Genomic DNA, 17,294 nt, shown 5'->3' with positions numbered 1-17,294 from the left:
CCGGTGGACGGGCCCCTGGCAAGTCTTGATCACCACCCGAACAGCTCTTCGAGTGGAGGGGAAACGCAATTGGGTGCATGCACACCACTGCACGAAGATCGCCTCGACTCTGACGACGACTGAAGACGTGGCTACCCAGGAAGAGCTCCTGAACAAAGACCGACCATCCCTGAACTGCTATCCTGATACAGAGACACTTGAATTAGCAAAATTTCCTGATCCCACTGTGCCATCCAGAGAAGGGTATAACCTGCGACGAAAGGAGGGAGCTTCGGCTAAGCAGACCACTGACTAAGTCATAATTCTCAGAGCGGTGGCCTAACACTACTAAGGCTGTCAGGAGAGAAGCCAGACGAAGTTTGTGGTTCTGCCCGCTACCGAGCCCCCTTGAAGATGATGGAAGCGCCCGATAAGAAGATGATGGAAGCAGCCGGCACAAAGGTGATGGAAGCAACCGGACATCCGAAGATTCGCTACAGAAACTCAAAGACTGACAAAATCCACAGTTCAAAGACTATTGCACTTTTTATCGCCCTTCTCTTTTGCCTCCTCCTCATGACCACCCTCTGGATTGTGGAAGAGAGCCCACCAGCTCATGAGACATTCCTGACCACTGCACAGCCTATCACAATGAAAGAACATTATCTGATTTCTCTTTCACCCCAACTCCGAGAAAGGCGTAAGGAGTTTTGGAACAACTCCTGCACCAGCACAATCTTGCTACCAATGCCACCAACTGCTGGATATGTGGGTTGCTACCCCACGCCACTGGACATTCTATACCCTTCATCCCTTCACCCTTTTCAGTTCACGGCTCCTGCCTTGCTTGGCTGATCCTCTTGCAAGAAAGCTATAGGGATAATGCAACCTCCAGCAGAACTATGACACATTTCTTTCATGAGGTCTGGCAGAACAAAACGAAGAAAACTGCTGCACACTTTTGCCCACAGACATCCAACGACTCTATCCACATGGACATCCCCGTCAAAGAACGGATTGAAATGCAGGTGTTCAACAATCCGACCAGACCCACCTTCACCTACCTCCGGAAACGAACAGCTGCCACCCTGACTGTGGCCCTATCCGTCATCAACGTCACAGGCCTTATGTGCATCGAAGGGCTTGGGACACAGCTGGTAGGCCGCAGCGCTTGCCGCATCACGAGAACTTTGGACTCCACTGATCCACCCTCTTTTGTCACTTCTCTGAACATGTACTTTGTTTGTGGTACAAAGGCTTACACCTGGCTCCCTAAAGGCTGGGGGGGCACCTGTTATATCGCCTTCATCCTTCCTCCGACCTATGTGGCTCCAGCTAATCATCACAGACAAAAACGAGCAAAGGACATTGAGCAAGCCGACTCCACCGGAGCACGGTTCCTCGATGCAATGAAGGGACTTGCTCCACTCTGGGGCCCGATAGCGAACAGCCGTGCCATCCGACATTTGACCCAGGCAGTTGAAACAACGATGAACATTACAGCTGGCATCCTTGCGAACAATACAGCCGAGCTTCAAGCGGTCCGCCTGGTGGCTCTCCAGAACCGCCTTCTTCTAGATGTGGTTCTAGCGGATCGTGGAGGAGCATGCCGTATCATTGGGTCCAGCTGCTGCACCTATATACCGGACAATTCACCCTCAGTGTACAAAGCCATCGAACACCTCGACAGACTTTCCTCAGACGTTTACCAAGAACAAGAAGAATGGTCGCTTGGTGGTTGGTTCTGGAGTACTGTAAAGAACTGGGGTGGAGGTTATTTACGATTATACTGATACCTGTTGTTGTGATATGTGGGTTCTGCCTAGGGATCCAATGCCTGCCGCCTCTGTGTTCACTATGTGCAAATTGTATCTGCCCTAAGACTCTGGACTTCGAAAAAGAACGCATGAGAGCATTGTACGATGTCGAGGTTAGGAACTTGATGAAGATAGATATCGATTAAACAAGCTGGCTAGATATGTTGAAAAGGGAGGACTGTTAAAATCTAGTTTGCGACATCAACATTATCGGCGCCATCTTGTCCCATTTTAGGCTCAGCTGTGCGCGTAAGTGGCAGCCATTTTGAATGCCATGGCCTCTCTGCCCACTGCTGATAGCCAGCGCGTCTCTCTCTCTCTCTCTCTCCTAACCTCGCAAACATCCCCCGCACGCTGACAGCCCCCGCTCTCACATGCTTGGGCCATAAACCCCTCTTCAGCGCAACCCTGCCTCGGAACCCCATCCTGTTCCCAGCTCAACACCTCCCTCCATCCCTTTCATGATCCCGTATCCCTTTGATAAAACCCCCCTTTCCTCTATGCCAGATTGTCCTGCTCGTTCCCAGGCCGCCACCTGGCCCTGCGGTTGCTGTTTATTGCCCCCATACAGTAGGAAGCTTCCCCCATCAAAGGATTTACAACTGATCAAAGCCCCCACCCCATGAGATCCGATCAACCACATGCATTCCGGGAATCTGCGGAATGCCCAGCTGCGTGACAATCATCACCTGTTGGGACCGGGGTGGGGACTTCTACTGCAAATGTGTGTGGGAACGGGCTTGAAGCGGGGATTCCGAGGATGTCTTTCCGTACATCAAATTGTTGACAAAGATGTGTTTCATGCAATAAAGCCATAAACCTGTGTATAAGAGGCCAGGCCTCAGAGATGCGGTTAGAGCACCTCGAGAAGATACCCTGTTGTCTGAGTTGACGTGTTCTGCTCCGTCGGAATAAAACTTCTGTTTCCTGCCTTCCAGTCTCCAGCGCCTGCCTCTTTGTTTGAAAGATTCGAGTGGTATGAGAGGCGGTTAGTGCCGGGCAATACTTAAAAAGGTTCTCGATCAACATTGGCCCTACCATTTTCTACAGTTTGACCCTGTCGATTATATGATTTATTAACAACTGGTTCACCCAGGTCCTGTCTATACATTTATTTGTCTGTAATTCATCTATAATGAGGTTTGGACTTCCCGAAAATGATGTTATCTCTATCATCAATTCTACAAATTTGTCATGTGTTAGAAGACAGATCATTATAAAACAACTAAATGAATAAGACATGCATCGTGTTTGTTTGCTATAAAATGTACAGTTTTTCCTAACCTCTACTGTATGTCTCAATTTGCAGAATGATTTTTCTTTTTAACACATCAAAAGCAACCAAAAAGGTGCCATTTTTGCAAGGATATATTGAACATATACGTTTTGCAAAGACAACGTGGTATTACCAAGAAACAGCGTTGTTAAAGTTCCTCAAAGGAACATGTTCTGTTAAAAAAACACATTTGTCTATGCTGATAGTGAGATAGGTTTGGTATTCTACTTACATTTTTTGACCAATTGTAGAGTTTTCTTGAAATAGTAAGTCAACATCTATATCAAAGTTGCAGGTTGTTATACACCAAGTCATGCCACCCACCACCTGGAAAACAAAATCAAAACAATAACTTGCACTGCTGAGCCTTAATTTCTTCAGCTTAATATAGATTACTTTGAAATGTACTTTAATTATTATCAATGGACACAAAATGTCTGCACTCAATTTATCACACTATCAGCAACCCATATGTAATGTGGAGAAGCTAAGAAAAAATGTTCGAAAATTTTGAAATGTAGACAGAAAATAAAAGCACATAGGACCAATGAGACCATTACCATTGTCTGATCAATGCAGAGGTCATCCAAGGGCTCTAGTTTAACCAACACTTACTCCTCCCTGCTATTCTCCCCAAGGTCTGTACCAGTCGAGAACTAATTGTAAAAAACCTCATTAGGGGTGGGCGGAATTTGCGTAATCGCGTTACGCAAATCTCTGCGAAACGGTAAAAAATCTCTGCGAACACAAAGAATTGCTTATTGGACATGCTTTTTTACTGTTCCCAATCGCAGTGTGCGTGCTCTGGGGGGTGGGGGGGGGGAAATATCTCGCGAACACGCATTTGAGAACATGAACAAGCAAACAATTTCGCAAAATTGCGGAACGCAGAATTTTGGGCAATTTAGCGTTCTCCGCGGAATGCGAAATTACCCAAATTCCTCGAGCGGAACGGAATTTACCGCCCAGGCCTAAACCTCTCACAAACGGCCACATTCCTGAAACGTTGTAAGACAGCATGCGCTCACCTTGTCAAAAGGCGATAGGCCTTTAATTCTAGCCCGAAAGTATCCAGCTGCCACCAGCAACTCCAGTATTTCTGCCAGTTTAATGTGCTGCTCTTCATCTTCTCTGGTTTCAACCTGCAATGCAAAAGAAAATTGTGGGACTATAACCATGACAAAAACAATATTCATGCATGAATAAACTCAAGTCGGAGCAGTGCTGTGGTGTTTGCAGACCAGATTCTTCAGAAGACAAGAGATTACCACCATAAAGTAAATATGTTTTATTACACAGCTAAAGATTTGAAGTGAAACACAAACTAGAAAGCCATCTCCTAGCCTAACTGCTAATCTGATTTCTGGCTGAATATTTCAAGGGACTAACTCAAGTTAAAAGATTAACAACAGACGTTACTGCTGTAAATAAAGTTAGTAATCTTGTGAACTGACCTGGCTCTCAAATCTTATTTTATTATTATTTTGTACTTCAGAGAGATATTAAAAGCGGGGCATGGACAAGATGGCAGACAGCTGGGATGTGTTTCTCTGTCTCTCTGTCCCTCTGTCCATGACACTGAAATAGCCTTGTAATGCATCCTTCCTGTCAACCCTAATCTTCACCGTCCAGACAGAAGCTACCAGGAGACAACACGAAGGTAGCAGCCGAATCCGTAGGACGTAGGCGTTTGATCCCCCGACTGACGACTGCAGGCGGCGAAGGCCGCGTTCGGCGGCAGGATGGCGGTGGCCGGCCGACAATAAGGTGCTGCAACCTGCCCACGCCCGGCCTTCAAGGAGGTGCAACCCTGCAGCCCATTATACCCAGTGGAGAATGTGCTCCTTGAGAAGTCCCACAGGAGACAGCAAGCTGAACCTGCTGCAAACTACCAACCCGTCATCGACTATCATTGGGTGGTGGGTGGCCTCCGGACCTGAATTGCAGCAGGGGACACAGGCACCCGCAATGACTTGTCGACCCGGATAGGGGCAGGAGGAATAACGGAGTGCACCCCCTCCCCGTGAACTGTTCTAAAGGAAAGCGTGCTGTTGGGCCTATCTGAGCCAGCCTCGTTGGGGGCAAGTGCAGTGTCGCCGTACACCTCGATATCCTGGAAGACCAGAGACCTCTGAGCAGCCTGCCCTCCCCTCAACAGGCTCCCTATTCGAGGGTCCCCATCTGCTCCTTATGTGACTGATCCTTGGACAGCTTTGCTTTCCTCACCCAGAGACTGGGAGTCACCCACAGGTGGACCCCAATCGCCAGGGCTGCATAGGACTTTCGACATGCTGGTACCTGCATCTCTGCGACGGAGGTGGCGTAGTAGGGTAAAGTGAACCTTCTGCGCAGGCGAAAGATTGCGGGAAAAGTTTAGGCGAGTGCAGGTTTTACCTGATTTCTTTTCTCTGGCCATTCTCGTAGCAGTTTTAAATCGTCGGTGCGGTGGTGATCGCAGGCAGTGCATGGCGGCTCGGATCGTGGAGAGCTCGCGAGTCAGGAGGAGGCGGAGGTGGAGCCAGCAGCGAGGAGCGAGCTCTGGAGCAGAGCAGCAGCTGAGGTCGGGAGAGGCAGGCGAGCTGCCTCGAGGATTCGGTTTTGTGGCGTGGGGGCTCCCGGCAGGGGAAGAGGCAGAGGCAGAGAGGTGGAAGTCCTGAATGAAGTTAGCGATCAATATTCTTCAGGGGCTCGATTTTCCGACAGCAGCAGGGGAGGTAAGGAAGTCAGAGGAGTTGCAGATTGTCGGGTTGCAAGTAAGATCTGTAAAAATAGAACTAAAAAAGAAGCCTCCAGATACACTCTAAGGAGTGCTGGGAGGGGAGCGGGAGAAGTAAAACTACAAGTCAAGGAAGCTGGTGCTCTGAACACTAAGTCTCTGGTCGAAGGCAGTACAGGAACCAAGCCTAAAAATACGATTAAAAATATATTAAGCAAGGTAACAGATGCAACAAATCCGGTAAGGCAGGTCTACTAGACCAGAAGGTAAAAATTACCCCCTCCCTTACTTCATTTTTTAAAACCCTGCCCAAAACTTTGATATTGCAGAGAGAGTCACTTTCGTGAACACCTGAGGGGCACTGGTAAGGCCGAAGGGGAGCACGGCAAATTGAAAATGCACTTGGCCTACCGCAAACCGCAGGTAACGCCAGTGGGCCTGCAGGACGGGGATGTGAAAATATGCGTCCTGCAAGTCCAACTCTACCATCCAGTCTCCAGGGTCTAGGGCAGCCAAGACCTGAGCCAGAGTCGACAGCTTGAATTTCTCTTTCCGGAGGAAGCAATTGAGGTTCCGGAGGTCCAAGATGGGGCGCAGGCCCCCTTTCTCCTTTTTAGGGACCAGAAAGTAGGGGGAATAACAACCATGTCCTACTTCTGGCCGAGGAACACGCTCGATGGCCCCTTTCGCAAGAGGGCTGTGACTTCCTGTTGGAGAAGCGCAAAGTGATCCCCCGACATGCGGTGGACCTGAGGTGGCATGGCCGGGGAGGTAGACTCGAAGGGAAGGGAGTATCCCCTTCGGACGATTTGCAGCACCCACCAGGCTGAAGTGACAGAGTGCCAGTGGGGGAGATGATGTTGGGTGCCGCCCATTTCGGGTGCCGCCCACCGGCGTGGGGTGCACCCGAAAGCTTGGACTAGGAAGACTTTGAGGCGGATGGTACGGGAGTGGAGGTGGACTGACCCGCACGCTGGCCCCCTGTGCCCCTATGGCGGCCACCACGCCAGCGGCAGCGCTCACTTTAGTTCTGCGCAGAAGTCTGGCTGAACGATTGTGTTGGGGCGCCCCTTCAGTGGCCACGAAAGGAACGAAAAGTAGACATGGCCGGGCGTGTGGTAGAGTGACCCAAGGACTTGGCTGTAGCCCGAGAGTCCTTGAAATGCTCCAGCGCACTGTCTGCCTTATCGCCAAACAGGCAAGTATCATCAAAAGTCATGTCTATGAGAGAACTCTGGGCAACCATTGAGAAGCCCGTGGACCACAGCGAGGCATGGCGTCGCAAGGCCACCGTCGTGGAGATGGCTCTCCCCAAAGAGTCTGCGGTGTCCAGCCCAAACCGAATGGCGAACTTCGTGGCATCCTTCCCCTTTGCAGCCCGAACCTTCCCCGGGCACTCGGGCAGAGCTTGCGCCACCATGTCCCACACAGCGTGAGAGTAGCGGCCCGAGAGGCATGCGGTGTTGACTGACCACAGCCCCAGGCTGGCAGAGGAAAACAACTTCTTGCCAAACTGCTCCAGTTTCTTCGAATCCTTATCCGGTGGAGCGGTAGGGAATGCGCTTTGGGAAGTGGAGGCCTAAATGATCAGGCTCTGAGTGGTCGGATGATTTGTTAAAAAGGCAGGGTCACCCGGTGCCGGGCGATGACGCCTGACCACATTTTTATCCACCGGAACCCCTGTGGCTGGTCTAGACCAGGATGGCCATCAAAACATCCGTCAAGGCCTCATTGAACGGAAGCAGAGGTTCCATAGAACTTGCCGCCCGCTGACACACTTCAGTAAGGAGGTTCGTTTTGAGGGTAACAGTAGGCAGATCAAGGTCAAGAGCCTCAGCTGCTCTATGGAGCACCAAAGTGAATGTGGCGCCTTCCTACATGACAGCAGGAGGAGACAAATCCAGGCTTAGAAGAGAGGTCAAGGCCACCTCCATCCTCCGAGTCCTCCGCCCACTCAAGTTCGGACTCCTCCCAGTCATCCCCTTCCTCCACAGTCCCAGACCCAGGCGGCAGCGGCAGGGGAGGCACAATAAAAAACAAATGCTCCAACGGCGTCTGGAACGGCGCCGGTCGCACCGATCCGGCTCCATGTCCCAATTAGGGTCCCAAGCTGGAGCAAAGTTGCTCGGAAACTCGGGCAAGGGCGGAGGAGGGACAAACAGGACCCATTGCGGTGCCGAGAACGGAGTCGCAGGGGGTGGCGGAGGACCCTGTGGCGCTGGGGCTGGCGCTGCCGGCGGAGTTCCCTGTGGCGCAGGGGCTGGAGCCGCCGGCGGCAACAACGGCGGAGCCAGTGGCAAGCAAGGGCCCTCAATAGGGACCACCGGGCCCGAAGATGTGCAGGCAGGAGCCCTAGGCCTGAAAAGGTGGTCCATGGCGGCAAGAAACTCTTGCCCCTGGGCCGGAGTCGCCAACGGACCCGGATAGGGTGGGTAGGCCTCGGGACTCCCAGGCTCCAACTGAGCCGCAGGGGAAGGACCCCTGGCCCTCTCGTCGGAGTCTGGAGACCGACGGGGGGGGGGCGTCGGAGAGCAAACACGCTTCTTTGACTTTTTCTTGTGACGTCCCTTACCCGATTCCGAGGGTGAAGACTTTGACCCAGAGGAGCGATGATGGTGGCTCTGCGGTCGGTCCCTCGAGCGACCCCTGGACCTTGAACAGAGCAGAGACGACTGCCTGGCCTCCAGCACCTTTCGGGACTGCTCCCGCAAAGCCTTCGGAGCCATGGCCTGACAGTCGGAACATGACCGGGAGTAATGGTCGCGCTCCGGACAGTAGAGACAGACGCCATGGGGGGTGGCCACCGACATCGTTCGGCGTCAGACTCCGCAGGATTTAAACCCAGGCATCCCTACGTGGCACCAGGAGTCAAAGACTCAAAAGAAATAGAGACAAGAGTCTAAAAAAAGTTAGTCAAAAAGTGACTAGGGTACGTACTCTAAGTGGATCTGCGCTTGCTGGCGTGGAAAAAGAAAGAACTGATGTCAGCACGCATGGGTGGCGCCTAAGTAATCTCCATGACGTCATCTCGGCGCTTACGACACCAGTGATGGACGCGGAGCTGCAAGACGCCACCTACCGACGCGCAGGGGTACTGCTGACAAAAAAACTTTCCGGATCCAGTCTAAAACCTGGGGATATTCTAAGGTAAGAAATCTATCACTAACGTGTCTCTTTCAGATATTTTCTTTAAAATCAATGAAACTTTACTATACTCCACACTGCAGTTCTTATCGAAGTTACCCTAGTGCTGTAATAAGGTAGTTTTAGTATTAGGCAATGACTGAAACCCTACTATTGATGAAAGTTAGGAGGGGTGGAGGGGAGTGCGCAAGTTCTATACTAAACCCTTATCTGAGAAACCAGCAAAGTACTGTTATAGAATACCTTGCCACACCCCTGCAGACCTTATTCTTGATATCTGCCCCTCTTTGACACTTTTAACAGCCCTGACCACTGTGCATCATCAGACATGGGCAGCCTGACCCGCTGCTCAGATTTCAGTTGTTGATTGAATAACAATACAGATGGTGAAGGGGGATTGCATAGACTAGGTCAATTCAAGCAGGGCCTTGTCCGTGCATTTTGGATGGCAAGTCTAAAAAATTGAATAACATGTAGGACAATACACTGGGTTTGTTGTGACAATCATACGCTGTTGCTCTTGAAAGTACCAAAGCATCACTGAGATCTTAACTTGGGTGGCAAATAGTACTAAACACTCAATTCTCATAATTCCAAAATAAGAATACAAATGTAGACTTAACAGCATACAAGAGGCGACACACTTCAATGTATTTGTTTTCACTTGTCTAGATCACTGCTTGGACCTCAAAAGCAGGTTAAATACTAGCTCTAGGATGGAGCGAACACACATACACATTTTAAGGACTTGCAGATCCTTAAAGGAATTAGGAAAAAAAGGAGTTCCAGAACAGAGGCAGAGGGGATTCTCTATAGCAAGTCCGCCGGTTTTGTTGTTTCTGATTGGGAGTAGGAGTTTAGCATTTACTTAAAAAGTACCCCCAGGTAATGAAACTACCAATCATCACCTTAAATGTGTCCATTTTTTCATGATTTCCTCACACACGCCTACAAAGCCTTCCACAACCCAGGACCATCATATCTGAACCACCGCCTCTCATTCCATGTACCCACCAGACATCTCCGCTCAACTGGCAGTGGCCACCGTCCCACGAATCCGCAAGACCAGAAGCGTAGGAAGATCCTTCTCCAACCTCGCAGCCAAGACCTGGAACACCCTGCCTCTCCACCTTAGGCACGCCCTGTCCCTGACCCAATTCAGGAAGGATCTCAAGACCTGGCTCTTCCACTGGACAGCAGCGCCCGGATGGATCAGCAGCCCCCTAACACCCCCCCACCCCCTCAGTGCCTTGAGACCCTCACAGGTGAGTAATTGCGCTATATAAACTATGATTATTGATTGATTATCTGTGTGATTTTTCATTTGTTTCTGTAGAGGCTTATGGCTATATAAAATAAAATACTGTTTTCACAGATCTAGAAGACTGCATTGGTCCTTGTAATCTTAGCTAATGCTTAAGCTGTAGTGAACTTTTTGTTTTAGTCTGCTCTGCAGGCAATAGTTTAGTAGGGAGGCTGGATACTGCAATGCAGGCACCTTTCTCTCAGTTCTTCTATTGCATTTGTATAGTAAAAAGATTTTTAAAGCTTAAGTAAGCCACCTAGAAAGGTACTATGTGGGCAGGAGCAGTGAAAATTGCACTCATGCAGGAATAATGTACAGCATGGTAGCAGCAGTGCCAGACTCAGTTACAAAGCAGGTTCAGCACAGCAGAAGCTTAACTCATGTAGCCCCTCATATGTACCTCCTATCACCCACCTGTCAACTGAATATTCAAATGTACTTTGGGCTGCAGTCCTTCTTTGCATAGAATCTAGCACGCTTCCTTTCATGTTCTCACCCTGCCTCAGTTCTGTAGGAAATACGGTATCCAGAAAGCGCCTTAGATAACCTGCCCTCAATCTTTAGGTCGAGCCTAGACGAAAGCAAAGCGAAGCTTTGCTGTCTAGGTCGACAACTAATGTAATCACTTTCAGGGGAATGTGGACAGCAGACTGTCACGAGCGTCTCCTGCCTGAGATTCTACCTCGTGAGCGCGCACGCCCAGCCCGGCGCCGTGCACGTCCCCTGCCACAGACACACACATGCACACGCAGGCAGGAAGGGCCACACACACACACAGACACCCCCCCCCGCCGCACACACGCAGGAGCGCACCTACACACACGCACGCACACATACAGAGACACTCCCCCCCCCCGCGCATACCTTGAAGCGCCCCCGGCCGCCGCATACATACAGAGACACCTCCCCCCCCCTCCCCCGCCGCAGCTCTCCCCCCCACCTGACAACACTCACGGGATCTGCTGGCGGGGGTTACACGAGAGCTCCCGCTCCTCGGGGCTCTTTCCGCAGCACTTCTCTTTGCTCCCGGTGTGACTCCTCGGCTCTGCAGCTCTTCTCCGGGGCCGCGGGACAAAAGCTACTCCTCTGCGCAGGCGGCTCCGGGGCTCCCCGCAGCTCACGGGAGCCCCGGGCCACGGGAAGACTTTTCCTCTCCTTTCTCGGGTGCTCGAGGAGGCGGGACTTCCGGCCGGGCCGCGATGCAATTGGCTGGTCGGCCGGGCGGCTGGTTGCTTTCGCTACCTTCTAACATCTGGGCAACTTGAGAACGGAGGCAACCATACGGCGTGCACTCCTGCTGCTTTACCGTGAAGTGCTTCCGTCTGTGACTCCGGCAAGCCGACATTACTGAATGTGCTTTTCGGTAAGCTTTCACACTCAAGCAACGCGTTTTCTGTGCAGAATCAACTTTTAAATCGGAAGATAAAGCTACGTATTTGCACAACTTATTTGCGCACACTTATTGGCCACATGCTGTGCATGGTATCAGCGGTGCCTGAGCAAGATGGTGGCCGAGCAGGAGGGGGGGGAAACAGTGGGCTATTCGCCCCCTTTCCCGTCCGCACTGCCTGTTCTCTTGCTGCCGCCTTCATTCCCTACAAATGCAGTGTGTGTCTCGGTTCGACAGGCGCTGAGGCCCAAAGCCCATAGGAGCCGAAGGAGTTCATCCGGGAATGTTTATTGTTTGTGGCCTCCCAGGTGCTGCCTAGCATGAATCCGGAGCATGTGATACTCCTCTCCTGTATGTAGTTCTCGGACTTACGAACAGCTGTGTTTTTGGGCCTGTTTCGTGCGACTTGCGGAGTGGGGGGAGGTGGGGTGGTGTCAGGGCTCTTATCAGCTCCCCGCGGCAGCTGTCAGAGGGCATGGGCGATCTCTTGGAACAGTAAGTTTACATAAAGTTGTTGAGGGGATGAGGGGGGCTTACCACAGCCGCAGGAAACTCGGGCCGGCATCTGTGTTGTGGGCAGGGCAGCCTAGTACACAAGATGTCAGTCCGCCTTGGATAGATTGGGTTTTCAGATGGACTGTTCGCCCAGTTTGCATTGCTTTCTTTACAATTCTTCCGGTATAGAATGCACCTTGAGGCCAATGTAACCTATTGCCAGTGAATTCTGGACCTTCAACTGTTTATTTTTCAATGGTGAGAAGAGGCCACTCGAACCGTGTTGAGCAAGAATGATTAATTACAACAGAGTGCAGAGAGTAAATCTGACTTGTTTTGAGGATGTATGCATGCATGCACTCCCCTTTAAGAAAGATGTTGTGACTCTCCTTCATTTTAAGGGAACTTGGAGTGACGTCAGCACGAGTGTGTAGAGCCTAGTCCAGTGAGCTCAGAACCGAAGCTGTGTCGTCCGGTCTGCCCTTCCAAAAGAGGCGCACCTTCTGTGAGAGGCCCTGGGAGGGTTTGGGTCCAGGACTGCTGCTCCTACCACCCCCTTTTGTCACCACCCCCTTTTGTAGAGCTCCTACCTAGGTAGCTGATCTTCCACACTATGTCAGCAGTCCCCAGCCCGCATACTTCACTGCCTGCATAATCACCTGTTTCCTCTACATCATGGCAGTGATTTGTGTATTTTTGTGCAAAGAGACCTGCATTGTGCGGTGGGAGTGCTCTTGAACCTAATCTCACTTGCTCTTTAGCATTGCTTGTTTAGAATACATTTACTTTACTACCAATTCTTAATTTGTTCTCCTCACACACCCCCACACACCCCCACACACTCACACACACTTACTCTCCTATCACACATATAACACACTCCTTTCACTTATACATACAGCACACACACACTCCGATCACTTACACAAAAACTCACAGTCCACACACACACACACACATGCATACACTCCTATCATTTAGACATACAGCATTCACACAAAATAACGCACTGATTATGTTTTGTGAAACTGAAGGCAGTGCATTAAGCTGCAAGTGTGGCTTGGAAAAAAAGATGGCTGCTTGTCGTTTGGAGGTACTAGGCCTTGTGGGCGAGAAACTTTAGTAACACCAATACAGACTTTGCTAAAAATTTCATGCAACCCATTGTCATATACAATGCCAATAACTCAAACTTTAATGCTGCGAGACCAAATGCTTGTTTTTCATAGGGTGCAGCCGGCCAGCTTCCCTTGCCTAGCGATGTGCTCTTTAAGGGAAAAAACTCCTGTAGCAGTACAGATCACTTAATGCCAGTGCAGACATCAGATCCCAGCTGTAGGAGGTTTAGTACTTGGGACCGCTTCATCAAACACCGGCCCCCCTGGTTTCAGATAGGTACTCTTAGTCCTAGATCTGCACCTTGCACACATAAAAAGGTCTTCAAATTTTAATGAGAGGGCACAGGCAGGAAGACTGAAGTCAATGACATTGGGGATTGTGCTTCTCACAGATCTTCATGACCTTCACCTTTGGGAGGGGGGCTCACGCTTAGCTGCAGCAGATGCTCTGTCTTTCGTGGTCCTCCATTCAGCACTACTTTTCTATTGGCTGTGCCAGCATATCAAGCGTGATGGGGCAATAAAGGCAAAGCGAGGTTTGTGTGGTGGCCAAGTCTACATTTCACACACAAAACAGAAATCTAGGCACTCATTTTGGCAGCTTTGGGAAATGTCTATCAGTCGCCTTTTTACCAATTATTGTATATCCTAAGCAAGCTACATGGGTTCACAAACAAAAAGCTTCCCTCCTTCTAAAAAGCCACTAATCTCACCTCATCCGCTCCCCCAAACAAAAAGGGATTACAACAGGAAGGACAGAAGGTCAGTAGAAGCAGAAATAGAAGCCCTTGGAGTTCAAAGGAGTCTTAATAGGGGGCACAGTCCTGTTGTAATTCCAAGGTGATGTTGTTCAATGACATTGGAGTTTGGGCCCCACTATTTTAAGCAGGACTTCTAAACACAGTTGGAAAACATTTCACAACATAAAATCAACTTGGTAGGATAAAACAAACTGCTAAATAGCCACGCGAAGCAGTGAATCTTTGACACTGGCAACTGGAAAGATATTAAGAAAACAAATAGTAGAATAAATATGGCAGGGCATACCTTCACACTGATCCAGAGAATGGCTGGGTTGACTTTAATTGTAGGGAGTATCAACTACGGTATATAATATGTATGGAAATGCACTTATTAGGTAACGCAGCAGCAAGCGCAATGGAAAACTACTGACACACTGAATTCCTAATGTTTATTCTAACATGGTCTTAATTCAGTTACATTAAAACTTATGAAAGGACTCCAGGAATGAGGAATTCCTATGTTGCCCAGGGCATGTTGTAAAGATTAACAAGTAGGCCCGATCCCCAACGCACAAGGCTTTAAGGTGCCAGTTTACAATACCTTAGTATGGATCAGTGAAACAGAATTACCTCCCCCTAAAGTAAGATTTGTATCCATATGTATAAGTTGGTCAAAACTTCAGTGCATAATTAATTAATGCAAGAACCTTTACTATAAGGCCGGGCACTCTAAGGAAATGTTGTAAACTGTGAGCTCAGATAACATTACCCGGAGTTGTTCCAGTATACAAACGTGCACAAATTTGAATTTAACAATTTAAGGCTACTGAAAATGCTCCTCAATGGCTGCATGGTTCTCTATATAGACAGGTACAGGCACTGCAGAAAAAAATGATCATTGCTTGCTTTCCAAATAAAATGCACACAACAGAGTTGGCCATTTTACAAATCGTAAATATCTCGTTTCAATATGGCATTGTTTAGTAAAATATGCTTACTGCGTGAAAATATTTTTTAAAAGATTAATAATGGAGAATCGGGGCGTGGCTAAGCTGCCGGGCAAGATGGCTGCGGCGTAGAAGAGCTCCAAGGAGGCGGTAGCATTCCACGCAGATCCTCACATTGATCCGCAATAAAATTATACCCCAAGGACTCGCACTGATGCCTGGATGCGAGCGACGGCAGCAGGGAAAACTCCGTCCCGAAACAACAGCGGGAGACGAGAGCTAGCGTAGCCCGGAGGACAGCGGCCTGGGGCCCTTTGTGACGCCGGGGACTCCAGTTGAAGCATACGCCCACCGGAGGTGACTGTGGCGCCGGAGACTGGCGAGAAGCGGCCCTGTGGGTGTCGGGCCCGGATCGGCTCCCAAGATTTGTGCTGGTAGTGGTGCTGGGTGTTGCCTCTGCTCCCCCCACCCCTCCCCCCAGCATCTCCCCCATCGGGAGATTCAATACTGGACACCCAGAGACTGAGGGGCTAAAAAACAGACGCCGGGGCGGGCACAGAGGTGATCCACAGGGGCACACGGTGACTGCTGGAGGTCGGAGCACGGAGCGGGAGCCCCGAAAGTACCGTGTATAAGGTGAGGGCGATTCACGGGGACATGGCCGGGTCCCCACTCATACGGAGGGCAGGACTAGGGGACTGTGCTGAAGAAGGAAGGCCCTCGCCACTATAACACCAACAACCAATGGGGGAAGTCTAAGAGAACGTGGATACTGCTGGTACATGCCTTGACAGAACCCCCCCACCCCCATATTGCTTGACTTGAGGTGGCACGACTGGTCCCACGCATAAAGTGAATACGCAGCTCTGCCGCCTACTCCACCTGCTATAACACTTGACGGCGTACCCGGGGCATCAGTCACAGAAACAAAGGGTGGCGGTGGAGCTGGCTGAACGGTGGCACTTCACCCTCCCCCCCAGTTGATCCTCTGGTGCAGCATAAAATGAGAAAGGGGAGCCTTGGGAACACGACGGGCAGCGCGGAACGCAGGTTTTCACGGCAGGCAGCGGCTAGTACCAGGAGCTCCTCAAATAGTAAGGGTGGGAGATGGAGGGCAGGCACCCACGGACATCGGCCACCCAGTCTAAATTAGGCAAATACACCTACAGCAAAGACTTTCCACCACTACCTAAGCGAAAAGATGTGACAGACCAGGCCCAGGGGGGAGAAGGCACGCAGAAAGTAACCCTGGAGGACATAATGGTGGCCCTCACCAATGTTCAATCCACAGTGGGGACAATATCCACAGATGTTTCATTCTTAAGGGCAGACTTTCAAAAAAATGACGGCCAGAGTCACAGAAGTTGAAGAAGTCACCAAAACTCTTGTAAAGGACACAACAGCGCTACAAAACACAGTAACCCGACTGGAAGCAGAGAACAAAATGATGGCGGCAAAGCTGGAGGACCAAGAAGGGCGCTCCCGCTGGAATAACGTACGATTTACCAGAATTCCCGAAAGCGAAGGGGGCCCAGCAAAGGACCTCTATTTGGAGTATCTCATTAAAACAAGACTCCAGCCTAGATGACTGTCAGCCTTCTTTTCAGACGAAAGGGCGCACAGAGTTCCCGGGGGATAGCCTAAACCTGGGGCCCCCCCAGACCAGTGCTGGCCCGCATTTTCAACTTCCGAGAGTGAGACACTATATTACAAACTGCCAGAGTGGCTCCACTGCTCCGAATCCACAACTCCACGGTGTCCTTCTTTCCAGACTATACAATGGCGGTCTCCAGATGCCGCAGGAGCTTTATGGAAGTTAAAAAGGAACTAAGGGCCAGAGACCTGCCTTACTCAATGTTATTCCCGGCAAAACTGCTGGTTGTGGCGGATGGAAAAACATGGTTCTTTGATACACCAGAAGAGGCGCATGACTGGCTCGAGGGCTGGCGACAGGTGAATGGCCACAACCGTAAGGAGAGGCGTCATCGGCGCCGGGCCAGGACGGAGGAGACTGAGGACCAGGAGCAGCAACAAAAAGGAGGAGACCGAACACAACAGAATGAAGCCGCTGAGTGAAACGGAGCAAGGCCCTAGAACCTATAGTATGAAAACAGGAATATGGGCGTGGACTAAGAATAGCCTGCTGCGGACCTTGTTCTGGGCGCCTTGCTGAAGTAGTCTTTTGGGGAAGGGGAGGACTGCACCGTCCTTGGACATCTTACCCCCGACACGCAAGTACTTTTTGGGGTTGGGACTGAGCACTCTGCTAAGTTGGGGAGGCGGGCAGTTGTGAGTCCGTAGGGCAGGGAGGGGGGAGGGGGTATGGGGTATGGGTTGGTACGTACTGGTTTCCAGGTTCTTGG

General features: G+C 50.5%; 1 protein-coding gene across 1 annotated transcript in view; it reads right to left on the bottom strand.

The window, feature by feature from the left end:
- The window catches only part of CCDC93 (CCC complex scaffolding subunit CCDC93), a 994,005-nt gene that overhangs the window by 924,003 nt on the left and 52,708 nt on the right, over positions 1-17,294 (bottom strand). Inside the window, exons 2-3 of the mRNA XM_086957357.1 lie at positions 4,101-4,214; positions 3,305-3,399 (exon numbers count right to left, since the gene is read on the bottom strand). Coding sequence (XP_086813483.1) covers positions 3,305-3,399; positions 4,101-4,214 — 209 coding nt within the window. The remainder of the gene's footprint in view (positions 1-3,304; positions 3,400-4,100; positions 4,215-17,294) is intronic.

Source organism: Lissotriton vulgaris, chromosome 2_1 (genome assembly GCF_964263255.1).
Source record: "Lissotriton vulgaris chromosome 2_1, aLisVul1.2, whole genome shotgun sequence".
NCBI lineage: Eukaryota > Metazoa > Chordata > Amphibia > Caudata > Salamandridae > Lissotriton > Lissotriton vulgaris.
Note: the sequence above shows the minus strand (reverse complement) of the source record. Positions and strands in the feature narration are given on the sequence as shown.